Source organism: Nelumbo nucifera, chromosome 1 (assembly GCF_055504915.1).
Source record: "Nelumbo nucifera cultivar China Antique chromosome 1, China Antique-T2T, whole genome shotgun sequence".
Lineage (NCBI taxonomy): Eukaryota > Viridiplantae > Streptophyta > Magnoliopsida > Proteales > Nelumbonaceae > Nelumbo > Nelumbo nucifera.
Window position 1 is genome coordinate 2,814,502 of NC_142649.1, and position 22,250 is coordinate 2,836,751.

The following is a 22,250-nucleotide window of genomic DNA, read 5'->3' on the forward strand; positions in this document are numbered from 1 at the left end:
AACAATCAATATTACTTGTCAAAAAAACAACAATCAATATTAAATATTAAATCCCGACTGAACCAAATAAGTGTGAATAGATGATTCCGATACCAAATGTAATTCATAAGATTATAATTTCAATTCTATCCATGATCCAAACAGACCCTAAATTCTTGTAATGAGAAAGTATTCTCATTTTTTTTTTGGTAATACAAAATGAGATTTCATTAAATTTTATTGAGGATACACCATTGGATAGTCATTACGCAGGATTTGCATTAACCAGGAAGGCACGTTCATTCTTTCACAAAGATTAATGTTACAGATGCTGATTACCTTGCTATCCAGAAATCTTTCTCGGAGAGATTTGATATCACTTAATAATGTTTGGCTTCACGGATATAATATAATAAATTCTAGGAAAGAGCAGACACTTGAGTTTCTAGCGCATAGATATGTTCAACCATGATTGTAGGTTATACACTTTACTGAAATTCCCAGTATGAAGCATGATGCGGTTAAGCAAAATTAAGGCAAACTTATTACATATAATTAAGATCATATCAAAACAAAAGGCAGTTCATGAATTTGGATACGGCTGTTAACCAGTCCGGTTATTTATCAATACAGTTCCAAAGTCCAAACACTTGGGAATCTGGGATTAAGCAACATCGGAAAGCATCAAATCCGACAACCAATCTGGTGGGTCCTCAATCCAAACACTTTAGAATTAAGCACTTTGGACTTTTGAGCCATTATATTGGCAGCTTGATCACATTTCTAAAGAATCTAAACACTAATTCCAAGTTCAAAAGCGTCGGATAGGGATCCAAAATCACATTGCCAGCAAAACCCTAACTAATCACAATTTAGACTTCGCATGTTCATTGTGTCAAGAGCTGCCTCTAATACAAATTTCAGGAATTCAGAACTCAGCTAAATATTCATTAAATAAAAAAGAACAAAAATAGAGAAGGAAAAAAGGAGGAAAAATGATAGCAGCAAGCTGAGGCTCTTATTGCACAAAATTCCTTGGTCTCATTTCTTCTTTCCTGCCTTGGCAGCATCTCCAGCCTTAGTCTGAAAAAGAGAGGTCAATAGAGAATTTAGCACCAAGGAACAATAAAGCGAAAAATGAGGGGGAGTGAATTAGAAGGAAAACATAGAGCAGAAGTGCCTTCCCACCTTCTTCACTCCACGGATTTTCTTGGCTCTGTTCTTCCTTTCCTTCATCTGCTTCCTTGATTTCTCCACCTTGGTAGCTAGCCCATTCTACAAAAACAAGTTATGAAATTTATTAGCGAGAAGGGGGGGACTCAAGTTGTCCTCAAGTTCTTCCTTAACAATATTTCTACATGGAAAACAATCAGAAGCTAAAACATTAATCATATCAGTCGCCTCATCTAACAAATACTATACCAGAAACATTAACATAAGACAAACTGGACCCTTCCCCAGTTCTTGAAATGGATGCTGTGAACTGAGGTGTGATGAAGATTCCATGGCTAAGCATGCCAAGTATAACGACAAGTAGATAAATACCATAATATACAACATTTTCGCATCAACCATCACAATAAACAGACTTGTATCATGCACCACCAACAAAACTAAAAAGGAACTGCAATTCATTAGTATTCCCAGCAACAACAAAACAATTCAGGTGAAAAATAATATCGAGGAACATTTGGCAAGAAAAAAGAAACGACGTGTTCTAGGTTAACGCATACAGGATAAAGATCAATCCAGTGAAATACCATTACAGGGAGGCATGCAGAGAGGAAAAAACAACCTAATTTGAGTGTATGCTTTTGTGTGCATGAACGCGTGTTTATAAGAGAGAGTAGGCATTCAGGATAAGCTGTTATGTTAGCAACTTAGCATAGAAAATTAATTTGTTGTAACAGGTGTATCTCTTGGAAGGAACCATAGCCCCCTGTCAATAAAAAAGGTACTGGGTTTATGGAACAGACGTCAAGGGTGTACAAATAGCCAATGAGGTTTTCTCATACCAGCAAACCAAAATCTTTTCTAATTAACGGAGTTACCACAAAGGTGGCATCAAGACAGATCATAGACATCTATCAAGGTGGAACTACATGTGCCGGGGCAGAGTGACTTCAATGTGTATAGGACCTCGAGTCAAAGCATATATTCAATAATCAATATATAGGACCAAGCATATTGCAACACATAGGGCTTACCAAGTCTTAATATACAGAACTATTTTCATGCAAGTGTCCAAGCATGTTATAACAAAGTGTTTATTCTTGAATCTGTCAAGGGCACCAATCAATTGTGTGACAGCCACCTTTTTGACATGTTGTCCATGTTACCTTGGTCTAAGGCATCTCTATCCTCTACTCCAAACAGATGAGCATAACTCCAATAGGACATCTATCATCTAACCAGGCATTACTCCAGAAATAGTAATAACCCCCCACGATAGAACTAACTCCTCTACATGAAGCACTTGGGCTCCTTCAAAGGAAACTCAGTTCATATGAGACGAACTATAGAAGACAAAAGAATACAAATAAGGGGCAAAGAGAAAATAAAGAAACCTCCCGAATCAAATCAACCTTTAACTAAAAATTATTCTAATGAAAACCAATATCTAATAACCACACAGAGCACACCAAACCTCAAATATTTGAGCAATCAATGCTTGCACTTCGTTATGGACCTTATGGTGACAAGTATTGACTAATTTCTAAATGATTGGTCAAATCAAATTAATAATACTCATATGGCTACACTTGTCAACAACAATGATCTTAGTGCAGAAATCATTGTGTACAGAGATTGCCAAGAGACTATGAACTTACAGACTCAATGGTCAATACACCATCACATGAACCATATCTCTATTTCCAAGGATCATAACTTTACTAATGGAATATGACTGAAATATTTCGCTAAGACGAGAAAGAACTCTGAATGTTCTTGGAGAAGGGGCTTCATTAATCACACGAATCATAATTCCTTTCCAAAGACTCGTCCCATATGAAGAGTTAACTTCCCATGACTCCGACTCCCACCCAAATCACATCACCCCATATTTGATAACCATCACCCTCCTCCATAGAGAGCTTTCCTCCTTACTCGAACCCCCTCTTTTGGGTCTACACACCTTATCCCACTTAACTAGGTGGAGCTTTTTACCCCTCCCTCACTCCACCCGTTCCCATAAAAAATCCCTCTAGATCTTTTCCATTCTCCCTGAAATTTTTTGTGGAAGTCTCAGCAAGGATAAATAATATGTAGGCCTTAATAACACACTTTTTATAAGGGTTGCCCTTCCCCCCAAGGATAAATATCTCGTCTTCCACCCATCCAACCTCCTCTCTACTCTTTCAATGACTGAATTCCAGATTATGATGGAAGCAGAATTGCCACCAATGGGCCTTCCCAAATAGGAAAATGGGAGTTCCCTGATTCTGCACTCAAATGCTTCAGCAGACTCCAACTCCTCGACTTCTCTCTCCTACCCCTTTCAGGACACTCTTAGATAAATTAATTTCCAAACCTGTCAACAGCTCAAAGTTAGAAATAATTGCCCTCAGATTCAGCACCTGATTAACTGAGGCATCCAGAAATATAAGGGTGTCATCTGCATATTGTAAATGAGAAGCAAGGAGAAATGCATGAAATTTTTATGGAGAGAAGCAAGGAGGTGGTGAAAGAAAGTGTGTTGACTTGGGTCATTCATTGGTTGAAAACATCGGATAGCCTTTCACTTTTTACATTTGATGACCTTTGTGGTGACAAGGAGCTCTTCTAGGAAAGAGTTAGCATTCTCAAAGTGGTTACCCTCCCAAAGGTTTTGTCAAATTGAATTTTGATGGAAGCAGCCAAGGCAACCTAGGCCCTTCTAGAGTTGGGGGAGTTTTGAGGAACAAGGACATATCATTGCCATTTTCTCAGGCCTGGTGGAATGAAAGGCTCTAATTCATGAGAACCCGTTCATATCCCTCTGGTAGACTCTTCAACTTAACAGAAACTGAAAATTTACCCACCAATTCTTCAATGCATCGTACCATTTCCTCCCTCCAAAGCTCCCCATGATGGAGCAAAACTCCAATTAATATTTCTTTCTCCCCAAAAGCTCATGACCCATTTTTTGTCTACCTCCTGAATTTTGGATTCCTGGATCAACACTCTATTAGGTTTCTCCTTCATCACTTCCTTGATTGCTCTCTTTATAGCACTCTCTAGTCCTCTCACATTCGAACTAATAATCTTCATAGTCACAAATAAGTTGTCCCTGATCTTTGTCTTGCTAAAGTCCTCCCTTCTTACTTCCTCCCCTAGCACTGAATTCTATGTCTCCTTAGCCCTTCCACATCATTGATGAGTTTCTCAACTTCATTTGATTCTCTCCTCCTCTTCCCACCTCCCCCCTTCTTTTTCTTTCCTTGTTTGAGTGTTCACTTTAGACTTATCTATTTTCAGGCTCATTCTAACAGCTAGATCCACCACCGGGTTCTCTAACTTCTGTAAACCTTCTCTTGTTTTGTCCTCTTCAGAACTAAATACCTTCCCCTTTCCTTTGTTCAAGTCCCTCAAGTTCTACACTTCCATATTCTTTTGAGTCTCTTTTTTCAACCAACTCCTTCTTCCCTACTGTTTCCTTACCCTTCACCGCACCCTCTATTTCTCTCTCTTTCCCCTGACATCTCCATTCTGAGTTCAACGTTGGCATTCACACCTCCCTCTGATTCTTCCCCTACAGCAGTCTCACCACCAACAGGCACTACCATGATCTCTTTTGAACCAAGGATGGGAGTTGGTAAATCTGCAGTAACATTAGATGAAAGACTATTATCAAAATCTAAGACACCAGTGTTATAGGGGTTACCAGAAGGTGGAGAGATAGGCACAACAGGGAATGAAATTGCAATTCCTTTGTTTCCCTGCTCCAGAATAAGATTACCCAAACCTACAGAATCAATTGTACCAAGTTGAGAAGGTTCCATAGTTGCATTAGACTATTCCAACTCTGGCTTTGTTCCCCTAGGAGTTTCCAATGAAATTTTTTGGTTCCCATGTGATTCCACCATCCGGACACCTTGTTCTTGCTGCTCAAGTAAGAGAAGTCTCTTTTCCTCTTGATTACAAATGGTATCATGTTGGACCTGGACTGGATGGTTTAAGACACTATCTTGCAGCCGCACTCCCCTATCCCTTTCCACCTCTTTGATATAAGCCTCTCGTGAATCTTTCTCCCCTTGCAAGTCCTGCTTGTTACCTCTGCCATCAGAACCCTCTTTGCACCGAGTATAATTGATCTTCTCCACCGCAAACAAAGAATCAAGGTGAAGATCATCTTCATTGTCCAAACAGACTTGGATTGTACCTTCAACACTTCCAATGCTAGATTCGTCTTCAGAGTTGCTTTCTTCTTTAGAGTCACCACAACTAATCCAATGCCCATCATCATCATCATCGTCCCTCCAAGCTTCCTTCGATCTTGTATACTGAGGGTTGGGCTTATCTTGTAATGATGAGGAATGCTTGACCATACTTAGCATCTCCCAGTGCCCCTCCCCCTCTCCTACACGTGCATGGAGTCAGCCTGGATGTCAAGCCAACCTGTCAGTTCACCCCCAGTTCAATGGTTTCCCTCCTATTTTATTTCTCCCCCCTTAGTGCATCCACGTAGGATAAAGCTCCACCCATCATAGTTGTTCGTTTGAACTCAATTAGTTTTGAAAATCCAGCCATAAAAAGCAAATTGGAGCCTAATGGGGCCTTGTTATCAAATGAACAAAACCATTTCCCCTATTTGTATCCATCTAAAGCTTCTGTGAACTGCAACCACCCCATTTTTCCTTTCCTTCTGGTATACACACCATCTGCCTTTTGTCATTCCTGAACAGTTCAGTCACCCTAAACTAGATGTTCAAGTGTAAAGTAAATTTCACAAGCACCTTAGTTCTACTGGGCATTGACTGAACATCAACAACAAAACCGAAAAAGTGAATAATGGTTAAGTTTAGATGTTGCTTTCAGTTTTTAAGATCCTTTATACAGTAATATAAAAAATATACATTCCTTCTTATCATTATTTAAACAAACAAAATATATTCTATTTAGTAAAACATTTTTCAGTTCAATTACTGAAAAAAAACTTGAGCATGAACCAAGAGTTAATATTAATGAGGTAGGTAAACCAATATGGTTAAAACATTAAGCATAGAAAGTGTTTGGATGCAAGGAAACAATCATGAAACAGAATCACCCAAATCCAGTAGATTCCTCTCATCCAAATTGGGACCTGACTCCTGAACATGGAAACAAAGGTGGCATTTGAGGGGGGAAGAAGGAGCTCCAAAAATCACCATAGAATGCCTCTATCAACTAAAAATATACAAGAAATAGGTACGACAATGGGAACCACATAAAAATGAACGCTAACTTGTATTAACTAGCAAGGAGTTCAAATTACCCTGATGAGCCTATACTTTGGCTCATACTTCTTTGCACTTTCAACAGAATCATAAATCAGCCCAAATCCAGTAGACTTCCCCCCTCCAAAATGGGTCCTGAACTTGAAAACAAAGATACCATTTGGATCTTTGACCTCGTACATCCTTGCCAATTTCTCCTTTAGCTCAGCCTTCAGAATGAGAAAAAAAAAACAAAATAAAATAGAGAAGATCAGATTATCAATTGAACAAAACAATTCAAAGGAGTGAAAAAAACAAGTGTCAGTCATATAAACACAACAATTATAGATAAGAGGAAATAAAAGAAACTATACCTTTGAAACGTTTGCTCTCCCTGGATGCAGCACATCAATTATCTGTGTTAAGACAAAGATGCCAACAACAAAGTTAGAAATATATGATTTTAAAACTTCCCTCTATACCTTTTATGGGGAATCGAATCAGAGCAAAGAATTAAAAGGGCAGAAGACTAACAAACTGCTTCCTCGAGAGAAGCCTGTTGGTCATGAATTTCCTTGTTCGGATAGTAACTGCTTTGCTGTCTGCCATGACTCTGGAAACAAAAGCCAACAGGTTAAGAAACACCAAAGGCCAAACATAGCAGAGTCAACCCTAGCTTCTATTCTAAAGTAAAAAAAAAAAAAACCCTGAAATTGATGGGATGGAAACTCTGTTTTTATCAATAACCAATCAAAACTAAACTTTATTAATGAAGTATTAAAAACATAGTAGCAGTGCTAAAATGACCAAATGAGAACAGCCAGGATGAAACCCATTCAAATCCTCAAGATTGAATTTTTTGTCTTCAGTAAAGGTGACAATGAGATGCTAAAAGTTCTAGAATTTGGGTGTCAAAAACCATATAATTGAATTTCCCAAAACTGTCATTTCAGCAGGCATGTTAGTGGCAAAGAGAATCTCAGGTAGCAAAATTTCTTTCTATATTTGACATTGTACTAAGTATCCATCCACCTTCAAAGCCCTAAATTTAAAATTTTAAAGTAAAATTTATAAAATGCAGAAAAAGGATATACATTACGGGTGATAAGAAATCACCCAAGAAAGTACAAGAGCAAAACTCCAAATCGTGCCTAAACTCAGAAAACCAAGAGAAAAGCCAAACCACTGCCACCAAATGGACTTTACAGCCCAAGCAAATTAACACCTCAACTACCCACTGTCTAATCTTATTGACATCTCACAAACAGCCAAAAAACTAGCCAGCATAAGTTACAACAAACTAAACATACTAAAAAAATCCTTTGGCCCACCTCCACAAGCCACACAGCAAAATTAAAACCAATTACAGCATGCAAACCTTACCCCTAGTTCCTCGGCCACAGACTCTTGAGCTCTTTTGACAATGTAATCAATGCTGAAAGAAGGACTATCATTTTGGCCCCTCTATTTCCTCAAAAAAATGGCCTCTCTAATTGATGTGATGACTGATTGGTGCCCACAGGGACTAGTCAATAAAAAGAGATATCTTCTAAATTTAGATTATTGAACATTCTCTCATAAGTTGATATAGAATACACTTATGGAAAAGGGTAAATTGCTGAAACCCCCCTGAAATTTCTGACCAGTGCTGAAACTTCCCAAAAAACTAGCCAGCATAAGTTACAACAAACTAAACATACTAAAAAAATCCTTTGGCCCACCTCCACAAGCCACACAGCAAAATTAAAACCAATTACAGCATGCAAACCTTACCCCTAGTTCCTCGGCCACAGACTCTTGAGCTCTTTTGACAATGTAATCAATGCTGAAAGAAGGACTATCATTTTGGCCCCTCTATTTCCTCAAAAAAATGGCCTCTCTAATTGATGTGATGACTGATTGGTGCCCACAGGGACTAGTCAATAAAAAGAGATATCTTCTAAATTTAGATTATTGAACATTCTCTCATAAGTTGATATAGAATACACTTATGGAAAAGGGTAAATTGCTGAAACCCCCCTGAAATTTCTGACCAGTGCTGAAACTTCCCATGAAGTTTAGTAATTGCAATCACCTCCCCTAAACTTTCTGATACAGTTACAAGTAGGCCCCCTCTGTTAGAATCCTCAAACAAAGAGCCACAAAATGTCCAAAATACCCATGCAGTTACTATCAAGGATGGTTTCTACAGAAAAAAATACAAACTTTATGAACAACAAAAAAGAGAATTTATGCTTGCAACACCTTTTAGTGATTGATATGAAAGGCAAATTTGGAAAATAAATCAATTTCAAAATGAGATTGGAAGGGTTTCAGGTAGTGATTCATATGAAAGAGGAAATTTGGAAAATAAACATTTTTGCTAAAAGTAGTCACATGGGCATTTTTTGGCATTTTCATGCTTCTTTTGAGAAGATTGTACCAGAGGGGGTCTATTTGTAACTATGTCAGAAAGTTCAGGAGAGGTGATTGCAATTATCAAACTTCAAGGGAGGTTTCAGCAACAACCAGAATCTTCAGGGGATGTTTCAGCAATTTACCCTATGGAAAAAGAAAGAACACTAAACATTTAGTTTACAGTTTTGCAAACAGAGAAAAGTTTGGCTGGGTAGGCTACGATAGGGAATCAAAGCCTTTTTCTCTCAAAGAAAGAGCGACCTTGGCCATTAAGTATACCCTTTGTTTGTGGTAACTCCTTGCCGACACACCACTGATTAAGAGAAAACTTAAAAGAATTCCAACCAATTAAAATAACTTAAAAGAACTCCTCCACTCCCTTCGTTTATTTTATGCCTATTTTCTATTTTATATATCACCATCTTATGCCTATTTTCTATTTTATATATCACCATCTTATGCCTATTTTCTATTTTATGTATCACCATCTAATCATGTTCAATCACAAATATTTAAAACAACAGTATTAAATATAGATATATTCTATATTTTTTCAAAAAATTAAAGATACAAACAAACAAAGCTTAAAAAATGATTGTGATTTCTCTTAGCCAACCTAGTTGATCCTTAGTCATTCTAGATGACTCCATGAGTATCTACCAACTAGATAGTGATGCAATCAGTATGGCCCTCCATTGACTAGCCAGTCAACTAGTTGACAATTAATTGATGCTTTGATAACTACTCTTTCATTTAACTCTAAACTCAGGCATCTCAACAACTAACTACCCTGGTGAAAAAGATCAGCTCAGCCCAAAAAAAAAGAAATAAATAAGTACAAGATACAATTCAAATCACAGAATCAAAACCATTACTTCAACAGATATAAATAATAAATAACTCAAATAAATTAGGAAAGATTGAAATCAGTAACAGAGAAAAAGGCATGTGTAAAGTACATATTGTCTATTTAGATTTAATGTCAAACCAAATGGGAAAGTAGGCATCATAGCTAGCCAATAGCTGATTTAAGTACAGCAATGGCTTTCTGAAATGCTACTTTTACAATCAGATTCCCCACCAACTCACACATTTCCTCAAGGTTTACAAATTACTAGAATTTAAGTCAGTCTGGAAACATTCAGCACAATCTACAGGTCCCAAACTCAGCCTAATGAAATTGTCTATATAGGCACACATTTTACCAGCCCAAATTAAAAAATCCTGCCACCATGCCTGTAATATAGTTTCCATCAAATGTAACTTGTTAAGAGAAATAAGCATGATTGACAATAACGCAAGCACTCAAAACACTAGAAGGATGAGGTATTATAGACATCATAGCGAGCCAAGAACCAATTGAAGTGGAGCAATGGCTTTCTGAGATGCCACTTTTACTATTAGGTCCTCAACTGGTAGAGACATTCTCCCAAGGTAGGAATCATTACAACCCTCGGCAGTTTGTGACTCAGAAAAGCTAAGATTTCACAGTAACTAGCAACTAGGGGCCTATGTCAATTCATCATAGTGATCTATTATATTCATCATAGCGAGCCAAAAGCCAATTGAAATGGAGCAATGGCTTTCTGAGATGTCACTTTTACTATTAGCTCCTCAACTAGTTGAGATATTCTCCCGAGGTAAGAGTCACTACAACCCTCGGCAGTTTGTGACTTAGATGAGCTAAGCTTTTACAGTAACTAGCAACTAGAGGCCTATGCCGATTCATCATATTATAGACATCATAGCGAGCCAAGAGCCAATTGAAATGGAGCAATGGCTTTCTGAGATGCCGCTTTTATTATCAGCTCCTCAATTAGTTGAGACAATCTCCCAAGGTAAGAGTCATTGCAACCCTCGGCAGTTTGTGACTCAGAAGAGCTAAGCATTTACAGTAACTAGCAATTAGGGGCCTATGCCAGATTCATCATAGCGAGGCATTATAGACATCATAGCGAGACAAGAGCCAATTGGAATGGAGCAATGGCTTTCTGAGGTCGCTTTTACCATTAGCTCCTCAACTAGTTGAGACATCATCCCGAGGTAAGAGTCATTACAACCCTCGGCAGTTTGTGACTCAGAAGAGCTAAGCTTTTAAAGTAACAAGCAACTAGAGGCTTATGCTGATTCATCATATTATAGACATCATAGTGAGCCAAGAACCAATTGAAATGGAGCAATGGCTTTCTGAGATGCCGCTTTTACTATTAGCTCCTCAATTAGTTGAGACATTCTCCCGAGGTAAGAGTCATTACAACCCTCGGCAGTTTGTGACTCAGAAGAGCTAGGCTTTTACAGTAACTAGCAATTAGGGGCCTATGCCAGATTCGTCATAGCGAAGTATTGTAGACATCATAGCGAGCCAACAGCCAATTGGAATGGAGCAATGGCTTTCTGAGAAGCCGCTTTTACAATTAGCTCCTCAACTAGTTGAGACATCACCCCGAGGTAAGAGTCATTACAACCCTCGGATGTTTGTGACTCAGAAGAGCTAAGCTTTTACAGTAACTAGCAACTAGAGCCATATGCCGATTCATCTTGTTACCCAAAGTTGGCTGCGCCAAAAGCTTGGAAGTGGGTATCTATAACCACAACAGTTTTAGTGGGTTTCTATTTAATTCCAGACATCAAGGATTAGTTGAACTGCCAATCTCGGAAGTACCGTTGGAATAGAAGCAAAAGTTCTTATCGATGCATGTCTTCAGTGGGTAGGTAATTTAGCGAACTCAACAAGAATTTAAACAACAGAAACAACAACAAGAACAATAACAAAATCCAAGCCTATAGGATCTTCGATTACACCCTTTTGTATAGAGGATTCAATTAATCATAACAGAACAACGCGTAAATCCAAATAATTCTAGAATTATACTACTTCACTTGTGCATAGAAGCTAACCAATCAAACAGAAAACGAAAGATCCAAAGTAAAAGCATATATCTTCCAACAACAGCGTGAAGGAAAAGAAGAACAGGAGGAAGAGGATGACGGAAGGAACGCACCTCTAGGGATTTTTTGGTGGGGAATTGCAGAGAAAACTCCTATTCTTCCCGCCCTTTCGATTATTCGGTTCCAGCCCTCGGTCCTTCGTCTCTGCTCAAAACAGCAGTAGAGGATTTTGAGGGAAGGGAAAAACCATTGTCGTCGTTAGGGTTTATGATATTTTCAGTTTGTAACCTGAACCGTTGGATTTTAAGATAAAGAGATATCGGATCAAGTCATCACAGTTCGGTAACGTTGATGATTTGATCAAAGTTATCAATAGTCCCGATTCGGAGTCCGATCCATCTTTCTCGAATTCGGAAGGTAATATATGAATAGAATAAACAGATTCATCCAATTAAACATTAGGATAAGTAGATAGCAATCCACAAATCTAAAATTATAGGATTATAGCATCCTACCCGTGGATTTGACATCACGGTCAGGATTCATTCCACTTGTACAGTGGGATTCAGATTTTTTAGATGGATTGAATTATAAAATCCATTAGAAAATCTATGATGGAGAAATATATGATATGAAAAGAATTTTCATCAATCAAAATCCATTCATAAATTTTGATAAATAACACCTGATCGGCTATCACATTTATAATTCTAGTTGATTGATCAAACATTTTTTGGATATCATATATTTTTCATATTATTTTTTAGTAAACCATCCAATTAATAATTGGATCCAAATTTGGATGTACTCCGACGATTCGATCCAATTAAGATTCAAGCCCGATCTTTTATATTTAAGATTGTGATGTAGGTTGTAATCGGAAGGATCTCGCTACATCCTCGTTCAATCAGATTATCAAGCCTCTTGATCCCAATCTCGTTGTGATTAAAAAAGAAAATATTTAAAAAAGGTTTGAAATTTAATTTTAAACACTTTGATTTCAGTTCTTTGTGTTGTAAACACCCTACATTGTGAGTAGTTATTTATATTCTTGTAGGGGTGAGCTCCAAGGTTTAAAGTATCGTTACGTATCGGCCCGTATTGACTGATACGTATCATTCCGGGACCCTTCCGATACGTCCCAACAATGGGTGTATCGGGGGTCTGACCAGTTCAGAGGATGGAGGGGTCCTAGACCGGCTTCCCTAAACCAGTTTGGAAAAAAAATAAAAAAAGGTAAAAAACGAGTATCAAAACCTCCGATATGCCCCTACTGGCATCTCGGGCGTATCAATATTTTGAACCTCGGTGAGCACTGATCGGTTAAAACCGAACTGAAAATTCCGGTTTTTCAATTTTTGGATAAATCAATTCGGTTAATTCGGTTTTTTGACTGATTTGGTTTTCGGTTTCGGTTTTTAGAATTAAAATTTCAGTTAACCGAATTAACCAAACTTCTTATTATTATATGTAATATATAATATATTATATATTAATATATAATATACTGAAATTTAATTCATAATATATATTTTATAATATATAATATATATTATATATTATAATATATATAATAGAGTATATATTATTATAATTCAATTTTAACCAAAATTTTCGATTTTTGGTTATTTCAATTTTTCTAAATTTCAGTTTTGGTTTTTATTTTTTTAGTTTAGTTTTAAAAATTCGGTTTTTAACTAAATAAACTGAATCCTCAGCCCTAGATTCTTGAACTTTTTTGCCCATTAAGGCTCTTCTAAGAATTCTATTGAAGCAAGGAGAAGAAGGTGAGATCTCCTCCCATTCTCTTTGTTCAAGAACCTCTTACATGTAATGCTTTATTGAAAAATGTCAAGGGGGAAGTAAGATGATGGAGGGATCTCTTCCAAATCCATTTTCTAATTCTCCTCTAATCTTCATACTAGTAAGCATATGGGTTGAAATATTAAATACCCTCCATGGAGGATTCTAAACAATAAAACTTCAGTAGAAAACAAAAGACAATACAAAACATTATAATGATATCAAAATAGGCACAAAGAAGTTGAAAGCTTAGGCACTAAGTCAATTTGAATTGGGCAAAGGCTAGTGAAAACATTACATGATTGTTGTAATATACAAACATAAGATTTAAGCATGCTCTCTACACCTAACCAAGCAAGAACTCAATGTGAAATTTGTTAGACAGTTTTGTATGCCCTTAGATTCAATCTGATTTGATGTACTTTTGACATTTAGTGTAAATAAATAAAGTGCATGTTTGATTCATGTTGTTTGGATTGATTTTGTGTAAGACCCTAAAACTGGACACTCATTGAGACTCGTGTTAGTTTTAAATATTCACAGCCATTGGAAAAGTCTGGGGAGATTTATCCAGCCAAGGCTGATACTGGTGTGCCGCCAAGTGTTGGGATGGCCTGTCTCGGCCACTAGGGTAAGACCCAAGGCACTTGCAGTGTGGGATTGCTCAAATCCATGAACCGGACCAGATTTCCAGTATTGCCCTGGACCTTGGAGACAGATGGACAAAACTGGAAACTTACACCTGACCCCTAGACTCGATTATGATACTTCACTAGGTATCGGATCGGGCTATCTTTGATATGCCAATCAGTGAGATCCTTAGCGGGGGTCAAAACCTGGGCATGTTGGGGCAGTCTGAGAATTCATCTGAGTGGGTGATCATAGTGACAGGATCAGCCCCATTGTCGGACAAAGGTAATGATCGGGAATGCACTCTCTCTGATGGAAACCAAACTACTGGCAGTTGATTTCAATTGTTGGAATTTTGTTTTGCAAAATTTATATTTGATATATATATATATATATAGGTTTCAAAATGTTTGCAAATGGTTTTAATTCCCGGGATCCATGTGAATGGAGAGTGCAACACTGTTCCTTGCAGCCGAGGGAGAGGTCCTCTCTTGTCGGGCAGTGCTTGATCATTATGGGCTGAGAGGTTAAGTGTAAGGCCATTTAGGATAATACCTGATGGGCTAATCTTGCACCTGTACACAGTCTCTGGGTTTTTATAAGATGGCTTGGCCCAGGGACCACTTAATGTAAGTGTTGGGCCCATAGGGTCCATATGATGGGCTTAGGGGTTCATTGGGCTTCTCAGTGAATTCGGTTAGGCCTTGTAATAAAGGCTGGGTCAAACCCATGTGGTTGGTGTGTAGATCAATGCTTGGGTCCCACGCCATACAAAGAATCCCAACTGGGCAGCAGATTGGAAACTAATTAAGCACTGATTATTTAATGGGCCAAAAGCCCATTTCGAACTGGGCTGATATGATCACCCACTTTACGGGCGGATCTGAGATTAAGGTTAGCAAAAGGATTGGGCCTTTAACCTAATCCACTCTGGGAGACTAAATTCAAATCAGATTTGAATATGGTAATCTCTTGATAAGATCAGGAGTTATCTAACCTAATCTGCAGATAGGATTAAGATCATCCCCATCTAGATGCTGATTTCGATTGGGATAACTCCTAATTAGGAGATTTCTTAATCAAGAAGAAAATAGGAGAAACCCTAAGAGAGAGACAAGAGAATTCGAACCTAGGGTTTTTGAGCAAGAAATCATCCTACGAATTGAGATAGGATCTCATACACATTCCAGAGAGAAGAGAAGCATTTTTCGCCATCTTCATCTTAAGAATTCTCCTCCAGCCGCCGCCATTCTCTGAAAAGATTCGATCTTTGAAGAAAAGAAATCAAGAAATCAGTTCTTGATATCAAAGAACTAAAAAGGTTCGGTGCTCAGTGTTCCAGAGGATTCTTTTGAAGGATTCAGTGTGTGGGACGCACTCTGCTGGTTCCGTTCCACATATTGCTGTGTCATCTTCAGCAAGAGCGGATCTTGGTGTCATCTTTGGGCGTGAACACCAACTTTGGGAGATATTGTTTCTCTGGATCAGGTATAATTCCTTCATTGTCTTTTGGTTCAGATCTGGTTCGATTATGGTTCAGGTAGGATCCTTGAATATTGTATTCTAAATTTAGGGAATATGATTCCCAGTTGGAAGAAGGTAGGAAATTTTTGAAATTCGCCCACCCATTCCGCAACCTTTTTGGCATCCATACAATGGATCCTACCATTCTTTCAGTGGTATCAGAGCCACAGGTTCGAATCTTAAACCAAGAAAATCATATCTGAACCTGCGCAGATGGGCAGAAGTTGTTTTACCATGATTTGCGCAGATTATTTTCTTTTTCCAAGAAATTGTTTCTTGTTGAGGGCGATTGATCTGAAATTAATTTTAATAAATCTAAAATTTATTTAGAACTATTCTTTATTTATTTTTGATTTAATGAATTCTTCGAACCTGGAGATCGAAATGCAGATTTGGCACAGATGGTCTGCGCAATTCTTCTTTTTATTATTCATTCAATTCGGTCTGTAAAATATTTTATTTTATTTTATTCTAGACTGAATGTATAGGATTTGATCAAGAATGTAATTAATTAATAGAAATAGGATTTCTGTAATTTTTTATTTTCTTGATTGAAGAAAAAGCTGGAGATTTGCAGATGGAGAGATCATTTTCTACGATTTGCAGTTCATAAAACTGCAACCCTAGTAATTAACCTCTGTTTTGCAGGGGGTGCGAACAGTCCATATTTGATTTATGTTTGTCTAAAATCAAATTATTAATTTCAGATCTTTCATGAATTAACTCTTGAATTGAAAATCAGTTTCGGACAATTTCGGACTAGATTGGACCAAAACTGTTTGAACCGAATATAGGGTTCGAAGGGAACTGTTTTCAATCCAATTTTTCTCACATTTGCTGTTCCAAATCTGATGTTCAATTGCAGGGATTAATTCGGCCCACCTGTACAGCCCAGTTTTAAAGGGTTAAAACTGCAAAAGCCCACTCTTGTGAGAAAAGCTATATGGGCCGAACTGCTAACTGCGATTCAGCCCATATACCTAGACAACATTAATAGTTAATGTTATGTTTTAAATGGGCTGGTTAATGGGCTTTACAGTAATTATTTTGATTGGATCAATTTCTACCATTGCATGTGATGTGTGGATGTATGATGTGATGCGACATGGGCCATAAGAACTTGGCCCATGATGACTCGTTAGTGGCTCTTGCGAACACCATGGCTGAATGCACATCATTGCCTTGGTGTCCCATAAGGTCATTGGATGACCCCTCCTTACTTGGTGGGCCCTACAACCCTGAAAAGGTACGCGTGCGGAAACCCTAGTCGATTAAGGCCCACCAGAAATCTGACTTTATGAAAGTCAGTGGGAGCCACTTTGGTTTGACCTAAATTAGAACTAGGGCGTAATTTTGTTTCCTCCAGAAAATATGAGTGCATGTGATAGGGAGATCCATATGATGGATTCTCTAAAGGCCTTCCGTCATTAGCAGAATGATGGGTCCTTCAGTAATGAGGAAACACACTATAAAATTGGGTTATCCATTTGTTGTTGGATCTGTCAGAGTGTTTCATAAGATGATAGGGGCGTCATAGACCGATGTGGAGGGACTTCACCAGAAAATGGGAACTCTTTCACGGTACCTTGGCGTAACCTGAATATGATGGGTGAGCACTCACTGGACAGAAAGGTTTACCTGAAAACGACTCTGAACCTTGTCTGATAGAGGCCAAAGGGAAACTCATACGATGAGTGGATATGATCCGTCACAGAAAGGTGGTTGGGTTTTGCAGCTGAAACAGTTGGCTTTACGCACCCTATGTGATTTCCCACATTTCCAGAGACATTTCGTCGTCTCCGTCACTGAGACAGGAGGGAAATCTCAGAGATGAACAAATGGGAATGAAACATAGATTAAAAGCCATATCTATGTAGGTAACATGAATCAAACTAAGGTTGTGGACTAACGTCTTTGCTGTTTTATCAGAAAATGGCAAACGGTCAATTCGCAAAGCTTCTAGACGATAACAAACTTAAGGGCCCAAACTATGCCGACTGGTACAGAAATCTTATGCTGGTCCTAACTTCCGAAAAGTTAGATAAGGTGGTGAAAAATCCTGCCCCAAAGCGTCCAGGTGATAGGGCTTCTGTGACCCGAAGGAGGGAGTACTAAGATTGGGAGGATAAAAACTCCTTAGCCCGCTGCTTTGTCATTGCCTCACTAGACAATTCAATACAGAGGCAGTTCAATCAAATCGAACTAGCCAAGGACATATTGGATAGTCTGAAAACAATGTATGAAGAGCATAATCGTTCTACTCGATAGAAGGTCTTGAAACTGTTCATGACAGTGCAGATGTCCAAAGGGCAGAAAGTTCATGATCATTGTCTTCGGATTATGGGCTACATTAATGAACTCGAAGCCCTTGGATCCAGGCTAGATCTTGGCATGCAAGTAGATGCCATCCTGAATTCTTTGCCCTCTTCCTTCAATGCATTCACGATGAACTATAACATGAACAAGTTGAATGTCAGCGTCTAGGAACTCAGCAATATGTTGCAGAGGGCCAAGGACTTACTTAAGAAGGATGAGCCTATGATTATGCTTGCTGAAGCTAACAAATCGAGCAAGAAAAAGAGAAAGGCGAAGAAGCCCCAGAAGAAAGCTGCCAAGCCCAAGAAGCGGAAGAAGAATAAGGCATCTGATGTTTGTCACTTCTGTAAGCAGACCGGCCACTGGAAGAGGAACTGTCCTGCCTACCTGGAATCTAAGAAAGGTAATGTCAAAACTTGTGTCATAGAAACTAATATGTTAGTGACTTCTGCGTCCTGGTGTGTTGACTCTGGGGCTTCAACTCATGCGTGTAACTCACTGCAGGGGTTCAAAGTTAGCAGAAGACTGAGTGAAGGAGAAGTGGCACTGTTCTTGGGAGCCACTACAAGTGTTGCAGCTGTGGCAATAGAAACCGTAAAATTAGTCTTTAGAGAAAGAGTACTTGTACTTAAAGATTGCCTTTATGTACAAAACTTGAGAAGAAAATTTAATTTCTATTTCTAAACTGTGTGCTGATGAATATACTGTTTATTTTAGTAATAGGATTATTGTTAAACGGAATAATAAATTTATCGCATGCGGGGAACTAGAGAACGGTCTCTATGTTCTGCATCCTTCTTTGGAAACTAACTTAACCGAAACTACGTCGATCGAAAACCCCAAGAAAAGGACTCGTAATACAGTAAGTCCCACGTGCCTCTGGCATTACCGACTTGGCCATATCGGTGTTGACCGAATCACAAGACTGGTAAAAGATGGTCCTTTGGATTTTCTAATCGTAGAAAATCTTTCCACTTGTGAGCCTTGCCTCCAAGGTAAGATGACTAAGCGGCCATTTAATGGTAAGCCTGAAAGATGTGCAGGCACACTTGACCTAATACATACTCAGTATGTGCCCCCCTGAGTGTTAGGACTCGTAACCAACACGTGTATTTCATTACATTTACCAATGATTATTCTCGGTATGGTTATGTGTACCTAATGAAACATAAGTCTGAATCCTTTGAAAAGTTCAAAGAGTTAAGACAGGAAGTCGAGAAACAGCCAGGGAGAGAAATTAAGGCCCTTCGATCGGATCGAGGTGGCGAGTATCTCTTTGACGAATTCAGGGACTACCTGAAGGTCAATGGGATAGTGTCACAATTAGCTCCTCCTGCTACACCTCAACTTAACGGTGTTTCAGAGAGGAGGAATAGAACCTTGTTGGACATGGTCCGGTCACTTCTCGTATGCTCGGAATTACCCACATTTTTTTGGGGATATGCATTAGAGACTGCTATCTACGTGCTGAATCGGGTTCCAACCAAATTGGTTCCGAAAACTCCATATGAACTCTGGACCGGGAGGAAGCCAAGTGTAAGACACTTGAAGATTTGGGGTTGTCCTGCGCACGTTAAAAAAACGAATGCGGACAAGTTGGAATCCAAGACCAGCTGTTGCCTATTTATAGGCTACCCAAAAGACTCGGTGGGTTATCTATTCTATGACCCAAGTGAGCAGAAGGTGTTCTGCAGTCGAAACGCCCAATTCTTAGAGACCGATTACATTCTAGACACCCATCGTCAGGAAATAGTTCTTGATGAGGAGAGCTCAGGAGTAGTGGGAGATGTCCCACAAGTTCCAGGTAGTAACCAACCTAGAAGATCCACTCGGGTATCCAGGCCACCGGTTAGATATGGTTATGACCAGGATAGTTACCTGGTGGAAGCCTTGACTAGTGAGGAGGATTCCGTGACTTATGCGGAGGCTATGTTAGACATAGATTCTCAGAAGTGGGTGGAGGCCATGAGAGCTGAGATGGACTCGATGGAGGCCAATGGAGTCTGGACTCTAGTAGATCCGCCCTCCGGGGTAAAAGCAATTGGTTGCAAATGGATTTACAAGAGGAAGAAGGGCCCCGATGGCAGGATTGAGACCTACAAAGCTCATTTGGTGGCGAAAGGGTATACTCAGAAGGAAGACATCAATTATGAGGAAACCTTTTCGCCCATGGCCATGCTTAAATCCATTAGGATCCTGCTAGCTGTAGCAGCGCACCATGACTACGAGATTTGGCAGATGAATGTCAAAACCGCATTCCTGAATGGAGATCTTAGTGAAGATATCTACATGCAGCAGCCGCAAGGCTTCATTGCTGTTGGTCAGGAACACATGGTATGTAAACTTAATAGATCCATATATGGACTTAAGCAAGCTTCTAGGAGTTGGAACATTCGTTTTGATTCTGCCGTCAAAACGTTTGACTTTGAGCAGAATCCGAATGAGCCTTGTGTTTACAGGAAGTCTAGTGGGGATAAGATCACATTTTTGGTGTTGTACGTGGACGATATTCTACTCATTGGAAATGATGTAGGAATGTTGACTTTGGTCAAGGTATGGCTTTCGCAGTAGTTCTCCATGAAATATCTTGGAGAAGTTTCCTATATATATTAGGTCTTCGACTCTATAGAGATAGATCGAAGCGGATAATTGGATTATCCCAAGCTGCTTATATTAACAAAATTGTCAAAAGATACAGCATGGAAAACTCCAAGAAAGGAAATGTTCCTTTCAGGCACGGAGTCACTCTCTTCAAGAAGATGTCTTCCAAGACTTCTGAGGAGATTGAGGGCATGAAAGACGTTCCCTATGCCTCAGTCGTAAGGAACATCATGTATGCCATGCTGTGCACTCGCCCTAACATTGCTCAGGCGGTGAGTGTGGTAAGCAGATTCCAGGCCAACCCAGGGCAGGAGCATTGGACTGCTGTGAAGAACATACTCAAATACCTTTGAAGGACAAAAGAGTTTTGTCTGGTATTCGATGGTAGTTCACTAAAAGTTCTAGGGTATACTAATGCCGATTTCCAGTCGGATCCAGATAATAGAAAGTCTATGTCTGGGTATGTTTTCACGATAGGATTGTGTGTTGTTTGCTGGAAAAGCAGCAAACTGGGGTCCACTGCAGATTGTACAACCGAGGCCGAGTACATTGCCGCAAGTGAAGCTGCCAAGGAAGCCGTGTGGATGAAGAAATTCGTTCACGAATTGGGAGTGATTCCATCCAACACATCACCCATTTCGTTGTTGTGTGACCACAATGGAGCGATCGCCCAGGCTAAAGAGCCTCGGGCCCACTCGAAGTCAAAGCACATCGAGAGGAAGTACCACGTACTGCGGGAGATCGTTGGTAGAGGGGACGTCTTGATTCAGAAGGTAGCATCAGCGGATAATGTGGAAAACCCATTAACTAAGCCACTGACACAGAAGGTGTTTGAGAAACGCGTGGAAAGTATGGGACTCCGGCTTGTACCAGATTGGACCTAAGTGCAAGTGGGAGCTGTTAGACAGTTTTGTATGCCATTAGCTTCAATCTGATTTGATGTACTTTTGACATTTAGTGTAAATAAATAAAGTGCATGTTTGATTCATGTTGTTTGGTTTGGTTCTAAGACCCTAAAACTGGACACTCATTGAGACTCGTGTTAGTTTTAAATATTCACAGCCATTGGAAAAGTCTGGGGAGATTTATCCAGCCAAGGCTGATACTGGTGTGCCGCCAAGTGTTGGGATGGCTTGTCTCGGCCACCAGGGTAAGACCCAAGGCACTTGCAGTGTGGGATTGCTCGAATCCATGAACCATACCAGATTTCTAGTATTGCCCTGGACCTTGGAGACAGATGGGCAAAACTGGAAAGTTACACCTGACCCCTAGACTCGATTATGATACTTCACTAGGTGTCGGATCGGGCTATCTTTGATATGCCAATCAGTGAGATCCTTAGCGGGGGTCAAAACCTAGGCATGTTGGGGCAGTTTGAGAATTCATTTGAGTGGATGATCATAGTGACAGGATCAGCCCCTTTGTCGGACAAAGGTAATGATCGGTAATGCACTCTCTCTAATGGAAACCAAACTGCCGGCAGTTGATTTCAATCGTTGGAATTTTGTTTTGCAAAATTTATATTTGATATATATATATACGGTTTCAAAATATTTGTAAATGGTTTTAATTCCCGGGATCCATGTGAATGGAGAGTGCAGCACTATTCCTTGCAGCCGAGGGAGAGGTCCTCTCTTGTCGGGCAGTGCTTGATCATTATGGGCTGAGAGGTTAAGTGTAAGGCCATTTAGGATAATACCTGATGGGTTAATCTTG

At 39.3% G+C, this 22,250-nt stretch overlaps 1 protein-coding gene across 1 annotated transcript; it reads right to left on the reverse strand.

The window, feature by feature from the left end:
- Nucleotides 1-787: 787 nt before the first annotated feature.
- On the reverse strand, nt 788-11,915 carry LOC104605292 (small ribosomal subunit protein eS24z). Its single transcript, XM_010270010.3, has 6 exons — nt 11,774-11,915; nt 6,909-6,987; nt 6,749-6,790; nt 6,434-6,604; nt 1,168-1,254; nt 788-1,062 (listed from the first exon to the last, which is right to left on the reverse strand). Exons 2-6 carry the CDS (start codon nt 6,981-6,983, stop codon nt 1,021-1,023), a joined length of 417 nt encoding a protein of 138 aa, XP_010268312.1. The 5' UTR covers nt 6,984-6,987; nt 11,774-11,915; the 3' UTR covers nt 788-1,020.
- Between the last annotated feature and the right edge of the window lie 10,335 nt (nt 11,916-22,250).

What these genes read in the sequence shown, in the direction of transcription:
- LOC104605292 (XM_010270010.3), bottom strand. Translation starts at nt 6,983, where the DNA reads ATGGCAGACAGCAAAGCAGTTACTATCCGAACAAGGAAATTCATGACC. An exon ending in GGAGAGCAAACGTTTCAAAG is followed by an intron (nt 6,605 to 6,748) that starts GTATAGTTTCTT and finishes CTCATTCTGAAG; the next exon opens with GCTGAGCTAAAGGAGAAATT. An exon ending in CAAAGTATAGGCTCATCAGG is followed by an intron (nt 1,255 to 6,433) that starts GTAATTTGAACT and finishes TTGTTTTTGTAG; the next exon opens with AATGGGCTAGCTACCAAGGT.